This window comes from Cornus florida, unplaced genomic scaffold, assembly GCF_030987335.1.
Source record: "Cornus florida cultivar Cherokee Brave unplaced genomic scaffold, ASM3098733v1 CherokeeBrave_3.0.0_Hap2_Chr09, whole genome shotgun sequence".
NCBI classification, from domain to species: domain Eukaryota; kingdom Viridiplantae; phylum Streptophyta; class Magnoliopsida; order Cornales; family Cornaceae; genus Cornus; species Cornus florida.
In genome coordinates, this window is record NW_026775579.1 from 47,907,241 (window position 1) to 47,926,829 (window position 19,589).

The 19,589-nt window shown below is 35.6% G+C and overlaps 2 protein-coding genes across 3 annotated transcripts; both read right to left on the reverse strand.

Annotated features, from left to right (window-relative positions):
• Positions 1 to 2,023: 2,023 nt before the first annotated feature.
• Positions 2,024 to 3,848, reverse strand: LOC132273278 (subtilisin-like protease SBT3.17). The gene is made up of 3 exons (XM_059774271.1): positions 3,516 to 3,848; positions 3,322 to 3,416; positions 2,024 to 2,288 (listed from the first exon to the last, which is right to left on the reverse strand). Exons 1-3 carry the CDS (start codon positions 3,674 to 3,676, stop codon positions 2,212 to 2,214), a joined length of 333 nt encoding a protein of 110 aa, XP_059630254.1. The 5' UTR covers positions 3,677 to 3,848; the 3' UTR covers positions 2,024 to 2,211.
• Positions 3,849 to 4,229: 381 nt separating this feature from the next.
• LOC132273833 (uncharacterized) lies at positions 4,230 to 16,992 on the reverse strand. Of its 2 annotated transcripts, XM_059774914.1 has the most exons (9): positions 16,647 to 16,992; positions 16,384 to 16,505; positions 12,968 to 13,175; positions 12,283 to 12,862; positions 11,944 to 12,195; positions 11,654 to 11,845; positions 11,500 to 11,574; positions 8,845 to 11,367; positions 4,230 to 4,890 (listed from the first exon to the last, which is right to left on the reverse strand). In XM_059774914.1, the coding sequence occupies exons 1-9, from the start codon at positions 16,811 to 16,813 to the stop codon at positions 4,585 to 4,587; spliced, it is 4,425 nt and encodes a 1,474-aa protein (XP_059630897.1). In that variant the 5' UTR covers positions 16,814 to 16,992; the 3' UTR covers positions 4,230 to 4,584. The 2 variants fall into 2 exon arrangements, with proteins under 2 accessions (XP_059630897.1, XP_059630898.1); XM_059774915.1 differs by lacking the exons at positions 16,384 to 16,505; positions 16,647 to 16,992 and adding an exon at positions 14,374 to 14,553.
• Positions 16,993 to 19,589: the final 2,597 nt, after the last annotated feature.

Genomic DNA, 19,589 nt, shown 5'->3' on the forward strand with positions numbered 1-19,589 from the left:
AACAGATCACCGAAAAATTGAAAAACCATAGAGAGGGAGTTGTATAGGCAAAAGGTATAGCTAATGTTGTGCAAAGAGACCAAAAAAAAAAAAAAAAAAACATTGATGCCGAGAGAAGAGACCAGATAGAAGCATATAAAATATTCTAAACAAATGGATATAACATATACGATTCTATATCCATAGACAATAGGATAGATAGGAGCATGTGGGGGCCACTAAATTCGTACTCCATCTTTTGCCCATTCCATCCCCTCTCTCTACTTTACATAAATCTTATCTACTTTGATCCGCACCCCAGATACTCTAATAAATGATTAACCAAGATCTCTTTCAATGCCCCGGGCTAATGTAACAAAATATAGAGGAAAGGTTTGTTTGATAACATAATGTTGTTGGCCCGGGTGAGAAAGAAGTGTACGGGGCATTTTCGAAGACCAGTTGCAGTGAACTAGTTCAGATCCTCCTCTGTTACAACACGCGTGTTGTACTACAAAAAATCTAGTACTACCAATGGACAACAACAAAATCTATATCCTTTTCCCAGACTTTGATATGTTTGATATAAACAAATGCTTTAGAAACCACACTCACACACCTGAGATTAATAAACAAAGGCTTTGAATTATTTTATAAATATGACGGCATACTGGAGAATTATAACACTATCAGAAAAATGAAAAAAATAAAATAAAAATAGAGATGGCATTTCCTACCACCCAATACGAGTAAGTTGGCAATTCATTATTGTATGAGAAGAGTGGGATGGAGAAAATAAAAATAAAATAAAAGGGTAGAGACACCTTATAAATAAGGGTCTCACATCTATATTTTTGGACACAACTCATCCTTTTCAACTGATCAAATGGTGGTTAGGTTCTGAATTTTGTGTCGGGTTTTCAGATTTTGTGGTATGGAGAAGAATATGTTAATTTGTCCATTAAAATACTTTGAGAATGTTAAAATGGTAAATTAATAATTCAAATAAGTAAATTCATAAGTCAAAGGACAATAAGGTACTTTTAGCTTGGTTTGAGAGTGTCATTGTTCAATTTATCAAACTTAAGAGTATCGCCATTAAAAAATACCTAAATTATAGATGGCATTCTTTAACCAAAACTTAAAGTGTAAGTGTAATTTACCTTTTTATTATTATATATTTTTTTTATCAATGTGATTTGCTTCATTTGAACCTATTCAAAGACCAATACGCTTCGAAACAAGTGTGGACTTGGGCTTGGGCTGGCGCCGGCCTGGGCCGTGAGCCCAATGGAGACCCTCATTAGCAATATAAATAACATCATCACACAATCTATCTTCATTGGAGCAGCCATATTATAAAAACACATGCACTATTCATTTCAAACAAATTCATGTTATATACTACTACTTATTATTTCTAATATTTCTATATACATATTATATAATAGTGTAAACTATTTTTTATCTAATAAAAAATTATTTTTCTAATATATAATGTGTATATATAATAGTGTAAAATTATCTTTTGAGAAAAAAAATTGATTTATTATATATTATTTATTTATTTTATATAATATTAGCAAATTATTATGCAATAGATATTTTATATTATTATATACGATATTTATATAATATTATATTATATATAAATATTATATTTTAATTAATTATATATTATTTATTTAATTTATATAATATTAGTAAATTATTATGCAATAGAAATTTTATATTATTATATACGATATCTATACTATATTATATTATACATAAATATTATATTTAAATTAATTTATAATATCATAACACATTGTATATATAATTTCTTACACACACAAGATATATTATTTAACAATTTTTTATAATATAATATATGTTACTATGAATATTGTCTTGTTCAATCGAATGTGCATTTTGTTAAATAATATATCTTGTGTTAAATAATTTCTTACACACTGAGAAAGTTGGTATGGAAAATCTCGAATCCAATGAAAACAAAAGCGGTTTGTGACCATAACATCCCTGTGTTTGAACAAGTAAAGAATCACAATTGCAATTTGGCATATATATATATATATATATATATAATCTACACAAGCACTTTGCTATACAAAGCTAAATATACAATTGACAACACGCATTAAGAGTGGTTTTGAGTGTACATTAACTTGGAATACAAAGTGCTGTGAACATATAGATATAGTCATTTAAACATTGAGAATTTAAAGTTTTTCACACTCTCAGATTATGAGTTCCTGCTTGCAGCTGGGCTGACTTACTTGGGACAACCTCAAGAACACCGGGTTGCTCTGCCAAAAAAATATATATATTTCAATCAGGACAACTGCTCAAAATCTTCTAATATATACAACATATATGTATATATAATAGTGTATTAGCGATATTCTAGCGGCACAGGATCCACTCCACAGGACATGAATAATTCTGAAATTTTTTTTATATGTTATGCTACGTATGCAAATGAATAATTTTGAAAATTTTATTGCAAATATCCTAAGTAATAAAAATAAAATAAGACTGCGGAAGCAAATTCTTAGATTGCTTATTTCTCTCTGATTTTGGTGGCTTGTTGCACAAATTTTATATTTCTAGAAGCCTTGTTTCATAAGTTCTCCGTGCACATATTATTTTTAATTTTTTGATACACAGTTTGTGAGATATGAATTTTTGAAATTCGGACAAATTATGATTCAAATACAATAAGAGTATTTTGGACCAAATATCCACTCTTTTACATAGTTGGAGAGTTTTTTCTGATAAAAAATTAGTTTACTTAAAACGCCCATAATCACACAAACAGTGACTGTTTTAACACAGAGGTTTGTGTCTATTCCAAATTAATCTCCATTCTTAATTGTTAGGTCTGCCATTATCACCTAAAAAAAAGGCTAATCCCATAGGTTTGGGTCTGTTTTAGAGAGAGAGAGGTGATGAAGAAGACAATGGTATTTTTGTAATTGAAAAAAAAAAAAAAAATTTAAATTTAACTTTAAATAGTAAGGTTAAATTTGTCATTTTACATCCAAATTAACGAGTCCAATAATTAGAAATTTATTATCAAAATTTGAAAATAATAGAGATTTTATGAAATTAGCCTATATTATTATGATATATGCTTTCATGAAATTATGATGATTATGAAGGAAAATAAAATGTGGGTCTGATAAAGATGCCCCCAAAAATATTCAATCAATCATATTCATTGTATATGGAATTGACTACAGAATAAATAAAACAACAAGTATAACTTAATTACATAAATTTAAAAAATAAAAATAAAAATAAAAAAAGAAAGAAAAAAACAGAAAAAAGAAAACTCACTTTTGATTTGGGCGGTCTCTTCGGGAGTAAGTTTGGCAGAGAATCCACCAACACTTTCATAGTTGTAAATTAGCGCATCCTTCGCCTTCTCCTCGCTAATACAATCAATCAACACACAGTTACGCACACATATATATTATATTATATATATAGAGAATATATATACAGAATATGTATAGAGAGAGAGAATGAACCTGCCGAGGACGGCAGAAAGGGTATGGAGGTTATAGGAGTCTTGGTTTTCGCCATTGGGCTTCTCGGTGTAAACCATGTTAACGGTTTCCTGTGAGTCCGCCATTACTGATGACCAAATCAACACCAATGAAACCAACAAAAAGCTGTTTGTCATCTTCATTTTTTGATATGATGTGCGAGAATAACGAATCCAAAAGGGTCTGATTTCGTAATCAATTATGCGGACCAAGTTATATATATATATTATATACACACGTCTATATATATATATACACTCATATGAGGTTTGTTATACCTCAGAAGATAGATTTAGTACTCAATTCAAGGATAAACACAACAATTTCTGTTAAAAGAAGGAAAACCAAGAATGATTATACTATAAATTGGACAATGAAATATCGGACTCTAAATCAAGCAAATGTTGTTGTGTAGTTTTCTATTAGAACTTGGTCCCAAAATAGATTAGAAGCTAGTCAGTCTCGTGTCCCGTGATAACCCACGAGGTGTTCTAAGAGACCCGATACCACCATTTAAATTTTAGTCAATCTAACGCATTCTTGATACAAAAAAGCAATTTCTTTATTTGGACCCATTTAGGGGAATAACCTTGAAATGTTTACTCCTGATAGATAGATACATATATATATATATATATATAGAGAGAGAGAGAGAGAGAGAGAGAGAGAGAGAGAGTGAGAGAGAGACACACATGCTAAAAGGAAGGGAAGAAAATAATGTCCACATACTAAGATTTCAATAACATTTACATTGAACATGAACCTCAGATAGCCAACAGAACCATGCATCCAAGATCATAAGTCTTGTGCTTCCCATTTATACAGAAAATTTCATAATCAAAACTGCGTATCAACATAAAATGTCACATGTTTCATCTTCAAAATCTTCTGAATCCAAGATCCTCCTATTCCCAAATTGGTTTTAGGCTATCATGCAAAATGACGATTATAAGCGGAGAAACCATACACTACCATAGAACGAACATTTTGAATATAATAAATATGGCAGAAGATTTTAGAAATGAAGTGTGAACTGTAAAAGCCGTTCTGATTAGGATGTCCACAAGCTGTGCATAGCATGCAGCTGACTGAGATCTGTGGTCTTCAAAGACATCTTGTAAAGCTCCCTGAGCTTTCCAACGTCTCCAGATCGATTAGATGGAGTTGGCTGGGGATTAAGAGAAGACTTGTTTGTACTTGTGGAAAGTGCCGTGGCTAGCATTTTCTTCAACAGCATCTGCAATTGACTCCAAAATTTAGCATAGACCTCAGGATTGTCGTTTGTCAAAGAATCCGAAGTTGTTTTATCGTAGACGTGGCGTCCTTCAAGCAGATGATTTAGAGCTGATTCCAGCATCTAAAGCAAAATCAACATATCAATAACTTATAGCATCTAGAAAAGGACAAACGGAAAGAACAATTTCCATTACTATATTTATTGCCACAATAATTGCAATGAAAAAGCTATAGTTAATGATTATGGTAATGACTGGAGCAGCAAGAAGAAGCTGTTCAAACCTCAAACCCCCCACACCCACCCCACACCATAACACACACCCCCCCCCCCCCCCCCCCCCCCCCCCCCCACACACACACACACACACCACCACCACAGCCTCACATGGTGTGCATGCCTGCTTTTTTTTGGTGGGGTGGGGGTCAGGATCTAACCTCATCCAGCTTCAGGCATGTGCTCAAAAAATGGAGAATGAAGGTTGCAAAAATCACATCACGCTAACAGTACCTACAGATCCAGCATAGATATGCATGATAGTTGGGGATTTTTTGAATGACCCAACATGGTTCTTAAAACAGTTGATACGTAGAACTTTTCACAATTAAATCAATTTTGAAAATTCTGCAGATTTGAGATATTTCAATAATTTATGATTGTTTCATGTCCAAGTTAGCAGCTGTCCGGCTATACGCTAAGTAGAATACTCTGTAGCCCGAGAACCTTCTAAACTCTGTGTGCGTGTGTGCCTGTATATATCATTGTGTGTGCGCATGAGGAAGTGTCCCTGCTTGAGTGTGCATGTGTGTGTCCTGGATTCTCATATATCCCCTGATTTAAAACCACAAGAACACCTCTGCCCTTTAACTCGCACTGTATCACCACAATCCCCACCCTTACCTAACCAATGCCATATCACCACATCAAGAGACCCCATGTTTTCCTTTTGTTAGTTCATTAAGTAAAACTTTGAACTCCGTATGTGATGCAAGTTTCCAAACAGATCCTGCACTTAATAGAGTACTCAAGTCTCTGCTAATATGCATAGTTAATTGACATATACAAGGGAGAAGCTATCTACTTGTCTTGCTATTAGGGCTGCAACTTGGGCGGGCTAACCCAGCCCAACCCAGAAATTTTGAAATTGGGGCTTATATTCACAAATCGAGTTCATGTTCGGGTTGGGTTTTGCCAAAACCCAAACATATTCGGGTTGGACTCGGGCTCAACCTGAACCCAACCCAAAACCCAAAATAAAAATATATATATATATATATTTTTTCTCCTCTCTCTCTCCTCTCTCTTCTTCTCTCTCTTCTTTCTCTTTCTCTCTCTGCTGCCGTCCATGCATTTCTCTGTAATCCTAAAACGAACGGCGAAACTTGAGAGTTGAGAGGGGGGAATGCTTGAGAGTTGAGAGACAGCGGCTGAAGCTTGCGAACGGCGAACCCAAACTGGAACAGCGGGCGATGGAAACTGAAAGAAATGGGTTTTGATTTTTTGAACAATCTGAAATGATATGCCGATATGGGTTTTTATATAGCTAATAGGTTTTGAACTTTTGATTCTTGTAGATAGATAGATAATTTTATGGGCAAGATCTCTAAAATAAGGTAAGCGCAGTTGGAATGAATCATAGTCAAAAGATAAGACTGTAGAAAGAGTGATAGACCCAAGAGAAAAGTTTACAGAAAATTGTCAGGAGGAAAGTCGAGGATAGAAAAGTTAAGTGTCTGGAGATTCGGTTGAACTGAAATATATGGGTTTTGAACTTCTGATTCTTGTTGATTTTGTAGTTTGTAGTTGTAGAGAGAGAGAGAGAGAGAGAGGGCAATTTCAGAGTTGAGAACGAGATAGAGATGGAGGCGACTGGGGAGGCTGAAATGATTTGCCCTAAAAATATATATATTTTTAATAATAATATAATCAAATATATATATATATATATATTAAATCTAATATATATAAATTTTCGAAAAAAAATATATATAAAAAAAAGTCAACCCATCAACCCGACCCAACCCAACCCGTCCAAAAATATTTGGTTCGGGTTATGACCACAACCCATGTTGGATATAATTTGTCTGGCCCAACCCAACCCGATTTGGATTGAGGTTGGGTTGGGGCTGGGCTGGGTTGGGCTAGCCTAACTTGCAGCTCTACTTGTTATAAGCCTATAATACAGAAGGCAAAATTGAAGCAGCTATGAATAATTTCAAAAACTTAAAGCAATACAATGACAATCCTCTTAGAATGAGGCAGGTATTTGTAATTTTTCTAAGGATAAATTACTCCGACCTCCCCTGAGGTTAGGCTTAATTACCATTGGATTAAACTTATTGAAATATCATGGTTAACCTCCCCTAAGGTTTGGTTGACTAACTTACCCCTGACATTAGTTGACCATCAGACCATTAAAGTCAGTTAAAATAAAAGACTAAAATGCCAAAACTACCCACATATGCATCAGAATTACTTGAATAACCTCACAAGCATACGCATTATGCGTACAATGTACAGGGACATCTAACTTGCCCATGTGCAGTAGTTGCATTTCTCTGCCTTTGTGATCAAAGATTAAAACCCTTGTTGTCTGGTAAGATCAGTGTTTGAGAGAGTTAGGGCATCTTCAGAATGATAAGAGAAAGGAGAAATGAATCGTTTGGTTGATTAAGGGGAGTGATAAGATTGTGTCAGTGGAGTCAAATCATGGGTATTTTGGTTATGTGAAATAAATTGCAGACATAACCTACATGCAACAAAAGTTTGGGGGTATTTTAATAATTGCTCACTTATAAGTTGAGGGCATTTAAGTAAATGCACAAGAAAATTTAGTTCAAGTGACGGAACGTTGGTCTGACGGGCTAGAGTAATTTTACAAAAACTTTAATCCGAGAGTAATTAAGCCAAATCTCAAGGGAGGTCAGGGTAATTTACCCTTTTCCTAAATAACCATGTGAAACCAAAAAAAAAAAAAAAAGGCGAGAAGAAAACACAAATTTAAATAATGAATGTGTAGCATGTACAAAATCTCACAATATATAATCTCGAATAAAAATTCATAAATGTCATTGTGCAAGCTTCATTCATTATTCATGAACTATTTAAGAAATGAAGAAATAGAGACAGAATATTATCTTCATCTCACAAGTAAAAGTTATTTAAAACTTCATTCATTAACCATATTATAGATTTTTCCAGGATGACAGAATCAGTCCCCCAGGGCCCCACCCAAAAAAAAAAGGAGGACGAATTTCAGCTGTCTAAAATTTCAGATCATATTCCTTTGAAGCTATTCCCATAAGATCTTCGACACTCCCTAACACATGATACGGTTTTTTCTATTTATTTATTTTTTCCTTTTTTTTTTTCGCTGTAAAGAATTAGTTCAAAGTTTGATTAGACATAAGATTACAAGCTTACATATAATTTCCTAAAAGTCCAATTGTATTTGATAATGGAAGGACGACTGTAACCTGTTTATAAATGCAAATGTATAACATAAACGCAAATATTTTATATTGTCTTGCCCTCACGATGCCATGTCCTAATTTTTACGATTTCTTTGTGACAATGTGTCTGTATCATATCATGTAGTGATGAAACAAAATGCCTTATCTACCAGCCAATACATGTGCTTCATCTACTGTCCAGGACAGCTCATCCAGGATGCAACCTTTACTTATTTTGCTATGATTATGAATCTAGATTGATACTGATACTTGACAATGTGAAGAGAAACAACATTAATGACCAAAGGCCTTGTGGCCTAATGGTATCTCCTCAACCACTCAAAGGGAATGGCGAGGGTTCGAGTCCCGGCAGGGACAAAATGGGTGCGTGAGTTTCTTGCCAACGAATAGAAAAATAAACAACACTGATGTTGTTGTGCATTTTGATATTTTGCTAATTCCCACAGCAATAAGATGTAACATGGTAAAAAAAGTACCAACAAATGTCAAATTGGAGACAGTAAAATTGAGCTAAGAAATCTAATTTTGCATGCATCAAACTAGATGGGACAACATAAATCACCGAGAAGCATTGTAGATAATAGAGGAAAGTCCCAAATCGTACCGAATTAGAGTGGAAAGAACTTGAGAGGTTTAGTGAAAGAGCTGATCTCTCTATCAAAATTGTCAGGTACATTATGGGATGCGTCTTTGGCCCATAAAAATCAATGGACTTCTGCCAGTTCCTCTCAGCTAACAAAGCGTACTGCTTGACTCTTTGGAGAATAATGGTTTCACCTTTAGACAAATTGCTTTTCTTTTTATCCGACTCCAGAAACTTTAAACAGCAATCCCTTTGGTAGCAAGCCAGCTGAAAATATGCATATGCAGCCTCCTGTCTGCGTAACTCACCCAGTGACTCATACAAAGATAACGCCTCCCTAATGGCATCATTAGCTGAGATCTCATGCTTGCTAAATTCTTTTTTAGCTCTTCTGATGCTGGGACTGGTAGAATCTTCCCAGGCTCCACTTCCATTAACCTCCAGAATAGTATCTTCTCTTGCCAAAAGCATGCCGAGCCTCAGATATGTATGAGCGAACTGTGTATATACTTCATTCCTCAAGCTGCTCGACACGGGATTTTCTTCTTCAGCAATAGCATTTAGTTCTGTCTTTGCTGCTCCATAATATCTTAGTGATTTACCATATTCCAGTTTTGCAGTCTCAAGTGCTTGGTTGTATGCATTACTAAAGATTGCATGTTTTCTGAGACTTTCTGTCTTTGATACCATCTCTTCAGCCAATGCTCGTCTACCGTGGCCCAAATTACAGTTAATTAGTATAATGTTAGTATGATCGGAGACTTTTTTGAATGATTTTATAGCATCTGCAAATGCAAGTTCAGCTTTATCCAATTGTTTTCTTTCAAGCCTTTTCCGACCCAGTTCATTGCAAACCCATCCTTCCTTTTTTGCCACAGAATGTAGTTCCGCTGAACCATGAGGATCTCCACCCAATGCTTTTCTAGCTTCTTCATAACAGCTTAGGGCAGCTGAAAGATTGTATTCTGCACCTCCAATCAACGGACCCCCAAGATATTTGAATATACCACCATTTTTTACCTTGGTTGTTTCTCTCGAAGCAGAATCGGATTGAGCAGCTGCTGCTGACCTTACTTCCACAGTACCTTTAACTCTTTTGGAGACACCAGCATCCAAAGTATTTTCCCCAGGCCCATTTGTCACTATATTAGAAGTTCCTATTAGGGTATCACCACTTTGATCGTGCTTCAGGTATCCACTATCAGAACTAGTTCCATTTTCCACTTTATCATGAATACTGTCATCTTCAGGGTTCCCCAAAAGTGAGTAGGGGCTGCTCTTGACATACGATCTTTTGCTCTGCTTTCTGCCATAACCTAATGGGCGTGAATCTCCAGTGCTACTGCTCGCACTGCTGCCACTACTGGCCCTATCACTTTGGCAGCTGCAATTTACTAAGGAACATGAATTGCAGTTCTGGTTAGATTGTCCCAGCTTCTTCTTGAGCCTTTTGACCTCTTTTAAAACTTCAGATGACATTCTCAACTCTCTGGTAACAGGTTTCCTATCCGCTTGTATTGCAATATCCTTACTCTTTATCATGTGGAACTCAACATACACATCCCCAACTAGTGTCCATGCCTTGGCCCAGAAGAGGTAAGTGGAAGAGAATCGCTCATAAGTGAGACAATCATCATCTGAACTAAAGCCTACTTTTGATGCATCACCTCCAAAGGATTTAGTCTTATCACTTCTGCCATTAATTTCCGTCTGAGATGGCAAGCTATAGATCATTGATGAAATAAACCTTGTGTCTTCAAGATGTTGAGGCATTGATCCATAAACCAAACATGCTAATTCTACAACCTTCAAAGCTTGATGTAATTGGCCGTCATCCGTATAAGCTTGTCCAAGTGCCAAATAAGATTCTCCAAGCAAAAGAACAAGCTTCCACAATTTATCATCAAGTTTTGATGTTGGAAGCCACTCCCTAATGTCGCAAACTTCAATACAGTCAGCATCACCACATGCACAAACAGAAAAATCCATAGATGAAGGAGGCTTATCCTGAGTTCTGCTACCATTTTCCAGCTCTGGCTTGGTACTTTGTAGTTGGCGTTTCCATCTTAAAGACTTAATAGCTTGAGAAACGTGATGTACTGCAGCTAACTTTGAGGAGATTGGATCAGCAACAGATTGAACAGTACAAGCTGCAGCGGTAGACGTATTGCAAACTGCAAAGCTGTCGTTTCCAGAACTTTGCTTAATTACTGGATCTCCCAAGTCTGACTCGCCTGATTCTATCAGTGTTCTGGAAGCAGATATAGTTGCATCCATAGTCATCTTCATAGGAAATTCTGATCCAGGATCATCAAAAGTTTCTGTGTCTTTAGTAGGATCAGTTTTATAATCTCCAACTGGATAGCAGACAATCTCATGAGGAATTGGTTCAGAAATACTATTAAAAAGATCCAAGGATTCTTCTTCAGCATAAACAACTGTCACTTCAGTCTCTACAGGAAGTGCTTCAGATGATAAATCAAACTCTTCATCATAAGTTAAAAGGAGCCTTGCAAATTGTTCATGAGCAGATGCGCGTACAACCTATTCAGCGTATGATTCGGTATTAAGTTCAATTCTGTTGCTATATTTAAACCTTTTTGTTAACAAAAAGTAAAATTTAGAACATAAATGATAACAACTCTTTTACTAAACATTAATTCTTAACACAAGTACCAGATGATCTGGCTCATCAAGGAAATCGAGACAATCCTTGAAAAACCTTGCACACTTAGCCCTATTATTATGAGACTGCAACAAAACCACCAGTCATCAGTAACAAACAGATACATGTTGTATTGCATGTAGGAAAGAAACAGCTATACCACACCATTGAAAGTGAAAGCCTGTGAGCGATACGGTACAAGAGAGTGCCCAGTGACAGTAAGTAATCGCTTCTCCCTCTATGAATTAGGGATGGCACAGAGGCCGAGCTATCATCACAATCATTGGGGGAATGGTTCTTGGGAATGGCAGAAAGATTAAAAAGTTGAATGACATCTTCTCCTGCACTTTTGTATAGCTGCAAATTATGAAGTCACAAAACAACAAGAATGTTTACCACCAATCTGACAAGAAACTATAAAATGAAAATATAAATCATATAAAACACAACAGTACCCAATAAGCACCAGGATCTTGCTTGCAATTAGCCTGGAGAAACCTCAAAACAGAAAGGCCATTTTGTTGGACGACATGAGGATGAAAAGCAGGTGTACCATCTTCAGAGATTCCCTTTGATAGAAATATATCATCTGTTTTTACAAGCTCATAACACTGAACAACACCATCTTGATGGTAACAAATAGCCAATTCAGGCACACTAGCCATGACATTGTCAAGCCATGCTTCGAGCCAAGTTAATGGTGTGACCTGTCAAATTTGGGGAGAAAAATGAAGAAAGCATATAACATGTGGAAGGAGGGGGTTCTGAAGTCAGTTTGTTTGTTAACTACTCACCTGTCGTGACATATCCCACAGGTGCAAGCTCACTGCAACATATCTCTCGTTACTGAATAGAAGCAAGTCACTGCCAAGGAGCATACGGAAGTTGTGAAATTGCCAAAACAAAACCCTTAAGAACTCATCGTTCCCAGCTCTTCTGTACTTTTCAGACTCTTGCATTGAGGATCTGGGCTTTTCTTTAACTTGGGTAGCTTTTTTGACAGCACCATGACCTTTGTTTCTCTTGTTCTTTTTACTTCCCCAAAAAAAATTATCCTGTTTGACCTGTTGGTATTCTGGACAATGGTCAAACCCTCCCTCCTGAGCAATGTCATCACTCTGCCCAAAAAACTGGGATTTATGAACTTGCACTGGATGATTCGAAGACTTAAGCAATCCCTCACTGGAATTGAATCTCCCAGGAATAACAGATGAGTTTGATTGCTCTTTTGGTGGGGCCTGATGAGCTGGTGGACAATCACAAGCCTCCATCCTAACTGAATGCATTGCGAAATTCGAAAATAAAGATTGATCTGCACCATTTGGTCGGTTGTTGTGTCTTCTAACCAATTTTTCTCCCTCTTCAATGTCAGGCCTGTGAAACATGAAGATTGGAGATGGTAAGCAATATAATGAGATGAAAAAGGAACTAGTATACAAACACATACTACGTGTTCAGAACTAGTATACAAACACATACCCTGTGTTCAGAACCAGAGTCTGTCCAATACGACGAACTGCGATTGACAATCGAGCCTTAGAATATGGTATTTTGAAGATTTGCTTCATAATGTCAGCTGGGGCAATGACATCTATCTCATCTCCATACTCCACCAAACCAGAAACAGCAAGGGTCTCCCCTTTCCTGGTGAGATTTGATGTAATAGCACCACTTTCCCAAGGTAAATCTGAAGTATCAGCACAAATTTTTTAACTTCAGTTAGTTCAGCTCTAAAAATAAGAAAAGAGGAATAAAGGGCAATTATCTGATAGGTATTTACAGAAACATAGTTGAGTGGTAGCATTATAAAGTATAGATTAGCTATATTATGTAAATCTCAAATAGGATGGGCAACTTTTTCTGGAAATTTATACAACTATAACTCACAGTCGTAACAAGAAATATTAAGCAGCTAACCACTTCAACACCTAGAAACCACAAGAATATTCTGACAACTTTTTGGTCCAAGGCATAATGTGCCAGTCACAACAGAGATCCAGATTTCAAGGCATCACATATTTTTATTGCAAAACTACCCTGAAGAGATAATTCCAACAACCATTACAAAGTTTTAGGACCATGAGGAACACAGAATACAGTCTTAGCACAAAGTTATAGCTTTATATAGGACCATGGAGACAAAATAAACACAGGCTTCAATCCAGCTACTTAGATTAGCAATGTGTATTAACTATCATCATCACCATTTTCCTTGCTTTGATCCAACTGAATGCGGTTGGCCACATGAATTCTCTCAAGTCCCCATTTTTCTATTATAAGTTATGTCTTCTATTAAATATAATTTCTTGGGATCTTTACTTATTAATCCATCCCAATTCCCAAGTTAATTTTGATCTGCATCATTTTCTACTGCTTTCTATTTTAAGCAGTCCTCTTTTTCTCATTAATGCATCTAGCAGTCTACGCTATATAATACATACCACCTAAATGTAATTTCTCTTACTTTATTTCTCGGTGCCGCTCCTAGTTTTTCTCTTACATATTGATTATTAGTCTAGTCTTTTCTACTTACTTCTAACAACAACCTCAGCATTCCCATTTCAGCAACATGGATGCGTAGTTCTTGATTCTTTTTTAGTGCATGTGATTCTATGTCGTATAAGATTAGTGGCCTAATAGAAATTAGAAAGTGATTTGGGACTAGTATCGGCTAGATAAAGTGGTGACACTTTTGTCAAAACATGCCCATAATAAATTGGTTCTATCTAAAAGAAATATACAAAAAAGAAGGAAAGAAAGAAAAAAAATCTTCTATTTCATTATATTATATGTCTGCCAGAGAAGCTTTTGACTCTTTTAATAGCATTGCAGCCAACTGAGTATAATATTTCTGAAATGAAGAAGGTGCAAGGGGTTGAATCCACCTGCATATTCTGCGATAAATTTATGCCAGGTCCTTAATTAGCTAGCTTGAAACAGCAAGAATTCTTTGTGGGGGCATTAACCAAAAGTCCATCTTGACACTTGAAGGAAATCAAGTGCTCAAATGGACTAGGTGTTTTCCAAGCTGAAGCCTAAAAATCACATTTCATAGCGAGAGGGCACGGATAAAGCTCTTAAATTGACATATCCCTGCCAGCCTCACTGAAATAAAATAATTCCGATTAGAAGTTTTGGTAAATCACATAATCTCATTTAATGAATCCAATTTGAGAATAAAAGGGTTATATTTAAGGCAGGACTCTAGACTAAACAACCTGATTCCAACTCAATCATAAAAGATTTCAGACCTTTGGACCCAGTCATCCATCAAACTCAAGCAAACAAAATTAGAATTTCCCATTACTTCAAAAGCATATTTCATCAATTTCACAGTGTCGGAATCATATTAGAGTATTACACCTGGTTTAAAAACTAGTTATTCTCATATCTCTCAACTACTTTTACAGGGTCCATGTATCACATCTGTTAACAACTTTCCATGGGGTCCATATGTCACCAGTCCATCATCCAATTGAATGCCCATCATGATTGCCAAAATTAACATTGGTATAAGAATAAAAAGCTCAACTCAAGTCAATAACCTAGTCCATACTAAAATCGGCTAAATGAATAATATATTACCATTCCGCTCTGTGTACAATTATAATTTCAAAAAAATACACACACTGCAATGTCTTTTCTAACTATCTCTAACTCATGTTTAAATTTGGTCTCCTCATTTCAGTAGCATTACTCTTTTGGGTTCTTTTTTCACTAGTGCAATTATTAGTCTTATCTGGTTTTCTCAAATTTTATCTCCAATACTTGAATTTTTATCATATTGCAAATGCAAACAATTCAATTTGTCTTATTACCACAAATCCATCATAACATCAACATTTTTCCACACACATTTTTGTGAAAATATTGTTTCTTAACTGCTCAGCTACAGATGCTCCATGAAACTAAAATTTGGCATGCATAACCTAGATAAATGGACATGTAATCCACTGGTAGGCTCCATGAGGTGTGAATCCCAAGAAAGATCAACACCAAAGGTTTACTTACCTATAACATAATAAAGTTCACAATGGCTTCAACAATAGCATCTCTGAGAGCCCTTTTTTTTTTTTTTTTTTGGATGACAAACAAACACTGAAGACCTATTTCATTCAATGCTATCCAATCTCCGTTTCTCCTTCAAACATTTGGTTTTTTTCTTTTTATCCTCTAAAAATACAAAGGATACAGTTCAACATCTACCCACCTATTTTAAAAAGAAATCCTATTTCAAAACAATTTCCAGCAAATGAAAATCTTAAGAACTTAGCAGCAAGAAATGGGTCCATTGCCATTCTAATCACTTACCACCCTAACCTTCTGACTTGAAATGTGAATCAACTATACACCTACGAATACCATCTCAAACAAGTTACGTAAAGTGACTAGCAAAAGGAAATGCAATAAGGATTGGGACTGAACTAGTAAAGATGTAGGAATTTTGCATACTTGTTTCAAACATTTTTCTGCATCTAAACAATAACACACAACCTGTCTTGCTAGCAAGTGATATTTTCAGAAATAAAATGGATTGCATAACATATAAATTGGTTCAAATTACTCAATACGAATCAAAATACACTTACACTTATCCTATGTTCGGGAGCACCAAATCGGCGGCTTGGATTTGGAATCCGAGCAAATTTAGTTAAAACTTTGAACCAAATTTGTTCCAGTTCCAAATCCAAGGCGCCAATTCGGTGCTCCCATACACAACATCATCTTCATCAACATTTTTATCAAACTACTCTTAACTGCTCAACAGTGTGGTGTCCAACAAAGTCTCCACTACATTATAGAACGTCCAGAGCAAACAAACAAATTCAGAATACAAAATTTGAAGAAAATAAAATTGAAGCACATAAATAGTTTGAGGAACTCAAAATTCTCACCCCCACTGGTCTTTGGTTGTGTTGCTGCAACTGGAAGAACCTTTTCCGTCATATTAGAAAGAAGTGGAGGCATATTCAGATCGGTCTGCGTCGGTAACATCCGATACCGCGGAGCACTCACTCTATAAACAAGAACACACAAAATCAACATCACAATCTGACTTGGGCAATTCAACAAAAACAAACAGTTAACTACACACAATATATACATAAATATAGATATATATAGAGAGAGAGAGAAAGAGAAGAGAGATAATCATTACGTTTCGGTTGAGGGAACGAGAGCAGAATTGAAAGCGTAGAAAGCTTTGTCTGTGGTAACAGGGATTGATCCACAGAGGAAACCAACAGGTTTTGGTCTGACGATTTCCAATCTCCCTACGCACTGAAGCTCTTGCGAGCCGTTCGAGCTCGACGGTGGTTTCTCCATGGATATTTTTTTTTTTTCCTGTAAGGTTTTGATTTCTTCTTGGTACTATTTCTTAATTACAGTGGAATTTGTCCTAGAATTGCTGTGTTTCTCTTTCAGTTTCTCGGGGAAAATTCGAAGTTCGCTGAAACGGATGTGCGCAGAAAGTGTGTTTGGGTACAGGTCCCGTCTTATCCTCGATTGTTCTAAATAGCCTCAATTGTCGTGCTTGGACTGCTTATGTCTAAGTAGCTTAATTAATTACGCTTAATTAATTACATTGATTGGATTAGTCCTGTAAGTATAATCTTTGTTAACATTATTATTGTTGCACAATTTTATGGGCGAAGATATCAGAAATTGCTGTGTGTATTCAGAAAGTTATCTACTACACTTCACACAATCCCTCTTTCCATTTCTCTAATTTTTATTTATAGAAATGTACATTTGTCCTGATACCTCTCTCAAAACTCTTAAACTTGGGTTAATCTTAAGTGGGCCTTACATTCAGGCCGTAGTGGATAAAAGTCCCCCTTGCAATGCTGAAGATGTAACGACCCAAAAGATACCAAAATAATAATAATAATAAAATATATAAAAATTCGGTATGACCTCCACAGATAAAGTCCCTCTACAACTTGTTGAAATACATAAAAATGCAATGGCCTCATTGGGCCTTAAAACTAATCTATTATGTCTCAACGAACAATACAAATATTATACCACATTTCCAAAATGATTACATACATTTAAAAAGTTTCGTTCTTCCATCTCATCCAAATAAGGAACACACCTTAGTTACATCAAGTTACAGTCCATAAAATGTAACTAAAATTTAAAAGTCCATAACTTACAATATTATACCATTTAAACTAAAGTTTCACAAAATAGTTAAGATTACATTTACAAAATATTAGAATTCTAATATAAAATATAGCAAAATAAAATAAATCTCCAAGTTCGTCTAAAATTGTGGTGGATCATCATCCGCCATCTCTTTTCTGTGTCCTGAAAAATATTAAAAATATGGGGTGAGCATAAGCTTAGCAGGAAGTGTCTAAGGCACACTTCTTATGACCCCGTGAATTCACGCAAAGAATAGGTGAAAAGTAGGCGGGATCATACTGAGGATACCAAAGGCGGCATGGGCCGGATCCAACTCACATGATGAAGAATGGGCCTGGTAATTGACCTGAGCCCGAACCAAGCTTTCATAAGGTAAGCCCAATGCTGAAGAGTGAAGCTGAAGGCCCCTGAAGATGATTAGGCCCATTATTGCAAAAGCCTCGAGGATGAACCTAGTGGAAGAAGTTAGTTAGGAATCTTCTAGGAAACTGTAAATAGCCTATAAATAGAAGGAAAAGAGAGTGGAGAGGGGAGGAAAATTTCTTGAAGTGTAATGAAACTCTGTCAAAATAGAGAAAGAGAATTCTTGCATCTTCAATGGCGCCGTCTGTGGGAACTCGATGAGGATTGATTGATGTTCGATTCAGATTGATTCGATCCAGTGTAGTTCGTGAAGACGAGGCTCGATCACTGAAGACAGAATCAAGATCGGTGAAATCGTGATTTGTCTGGCCGAATCTCAATTCCAGTTGATTTTGAGAGGTTGGCGTTCGATCTACGCAGTTCTGATTTGTGCTTGTTCTGGTGAGCTGTGCAGTTGAGATTTGTTAAGATTGCTGAATTTGGCGAGTTTGTTGTCGGAGCAATTCAGATCCGGCCAATCACGGTCGAAATTCAGCTAAGCTTGAATCCAGATCTAGTGCGTTCGCTTGAATCCAGATCTAGTGCGTTCACATTAGCAAAGTTCAGATCTGATCAGAAATTTGCGGTTAATGACTTTGCTACGATCCGGAATAATGATCGGAGGAGAGAGTTCGAATCTAGTGGAAAATGGCCAGTAGAGGAAGCTTGATGAACTGATGAGCATGATCGAAGCTCTAAGAAAAGAAAATGCAGAATAAAGAGCTAGAATAGAGTGCCGAGAAGTTCCGGTTGCACCGCAACTGCCTCCGGTGGGCGAAAGAGGCGTGCAGCCTGATGAAGCACATCAAGGTGAGCAAGAGGGAGATAACCACGTGGATCTTCACCACGAGGAGGTCAGGGTGGAGAATTTACCGCCAAATGCTCGTCGAGTTAAATGTAATACCCCGTAATTTTAAAGAATGTATTTAAATTAATTTTGTGTTAGGTTAATTAATTTTATTTATTTGTGCATACTATATTATTATATTAAGTTCATTTAATTGTGCATGTAAATTAATTGTGTATGTTAAAATAGTAAATTTGTTCATGTAATTATGCATGTATTATTATTAATAATTTTATTTGTTGGTTATGCTTATATTAATCATTATTAGTTAAGTAAAGTATTATATTTGTGTTATATAGTATTATGATGATATAATGTATTATTTTGTAATAATAATAATTATATTAGTTTAATAATAATAATAATAATATAATAATAATAATAATAATTATAAAAGTTTATTAATAATAATAATAGTTATAATAATAAGAATATTAAATCAATGTAATGATGGAAAATTAAATATTAGGATAGAATTTCATTTACTATGGTAGAATGGTGGATCAAATATCTTGATTAAGATTGCATTGTCTTAAAGCCATATAGGTGGGAATGTTGAAAGTTAATATTTAAGTTAGATATTTGTATTATATATATTATATAAATTAGTATATATTAGTTAGTTAGTTACAATTTGAAAGAAACTCACGTAAGTAGAAGAGCAAAATTCTAGTGAGCCATTGTAAAAGTGTGGAAAGGAAG

Bases quoted from the DNA above. Each gene is read 5' to 3' on its own strand.
- LOC132273833 (XM_059774914.1), bottom strand. From the start codon at position 16,813: ATGGAGAAACCACCGTCGAGCTCGAACGGCTCGCAAGAGCTTCAGTGC. The intron at 13,176-16,383 runs GTGAGAATTTTG...CTGATACTTCAG, and splicing joins ACAACCAAAGACCAGTGGGG to ATTTACCTTGGGAAAGTGGT. The intron at 12,196-12,282 runs GTGAGTAGTTAA...CAAATTTGACAG, and splicing joins TGTGGGATATGTCACGACAG to GTCACACCATTAACTTGGCT.
- LOC132273278 (XM_059774271.1), bottom strand. From the start codon at position 3,676: ATGAAGATGACAAACAGCTTTTTGTTGGTTTCATTGGTGTTGATTTGG. The intron at 3,417-3,515 runs GTTCATTCTCTC...TGATTGTATTAG, and splicing joins CTTTCTGCCGTCCTCGGCAG to CGAGGAGAAGGCGAAGGATG. The intron at 2,289-3,321 runs GTGAGTTTTCTT...TTTTTTTGGCAG, and splicing joins AGAGACCGCCCAAATCAAAA to AGCAACCCGGTGTTCTTGAG.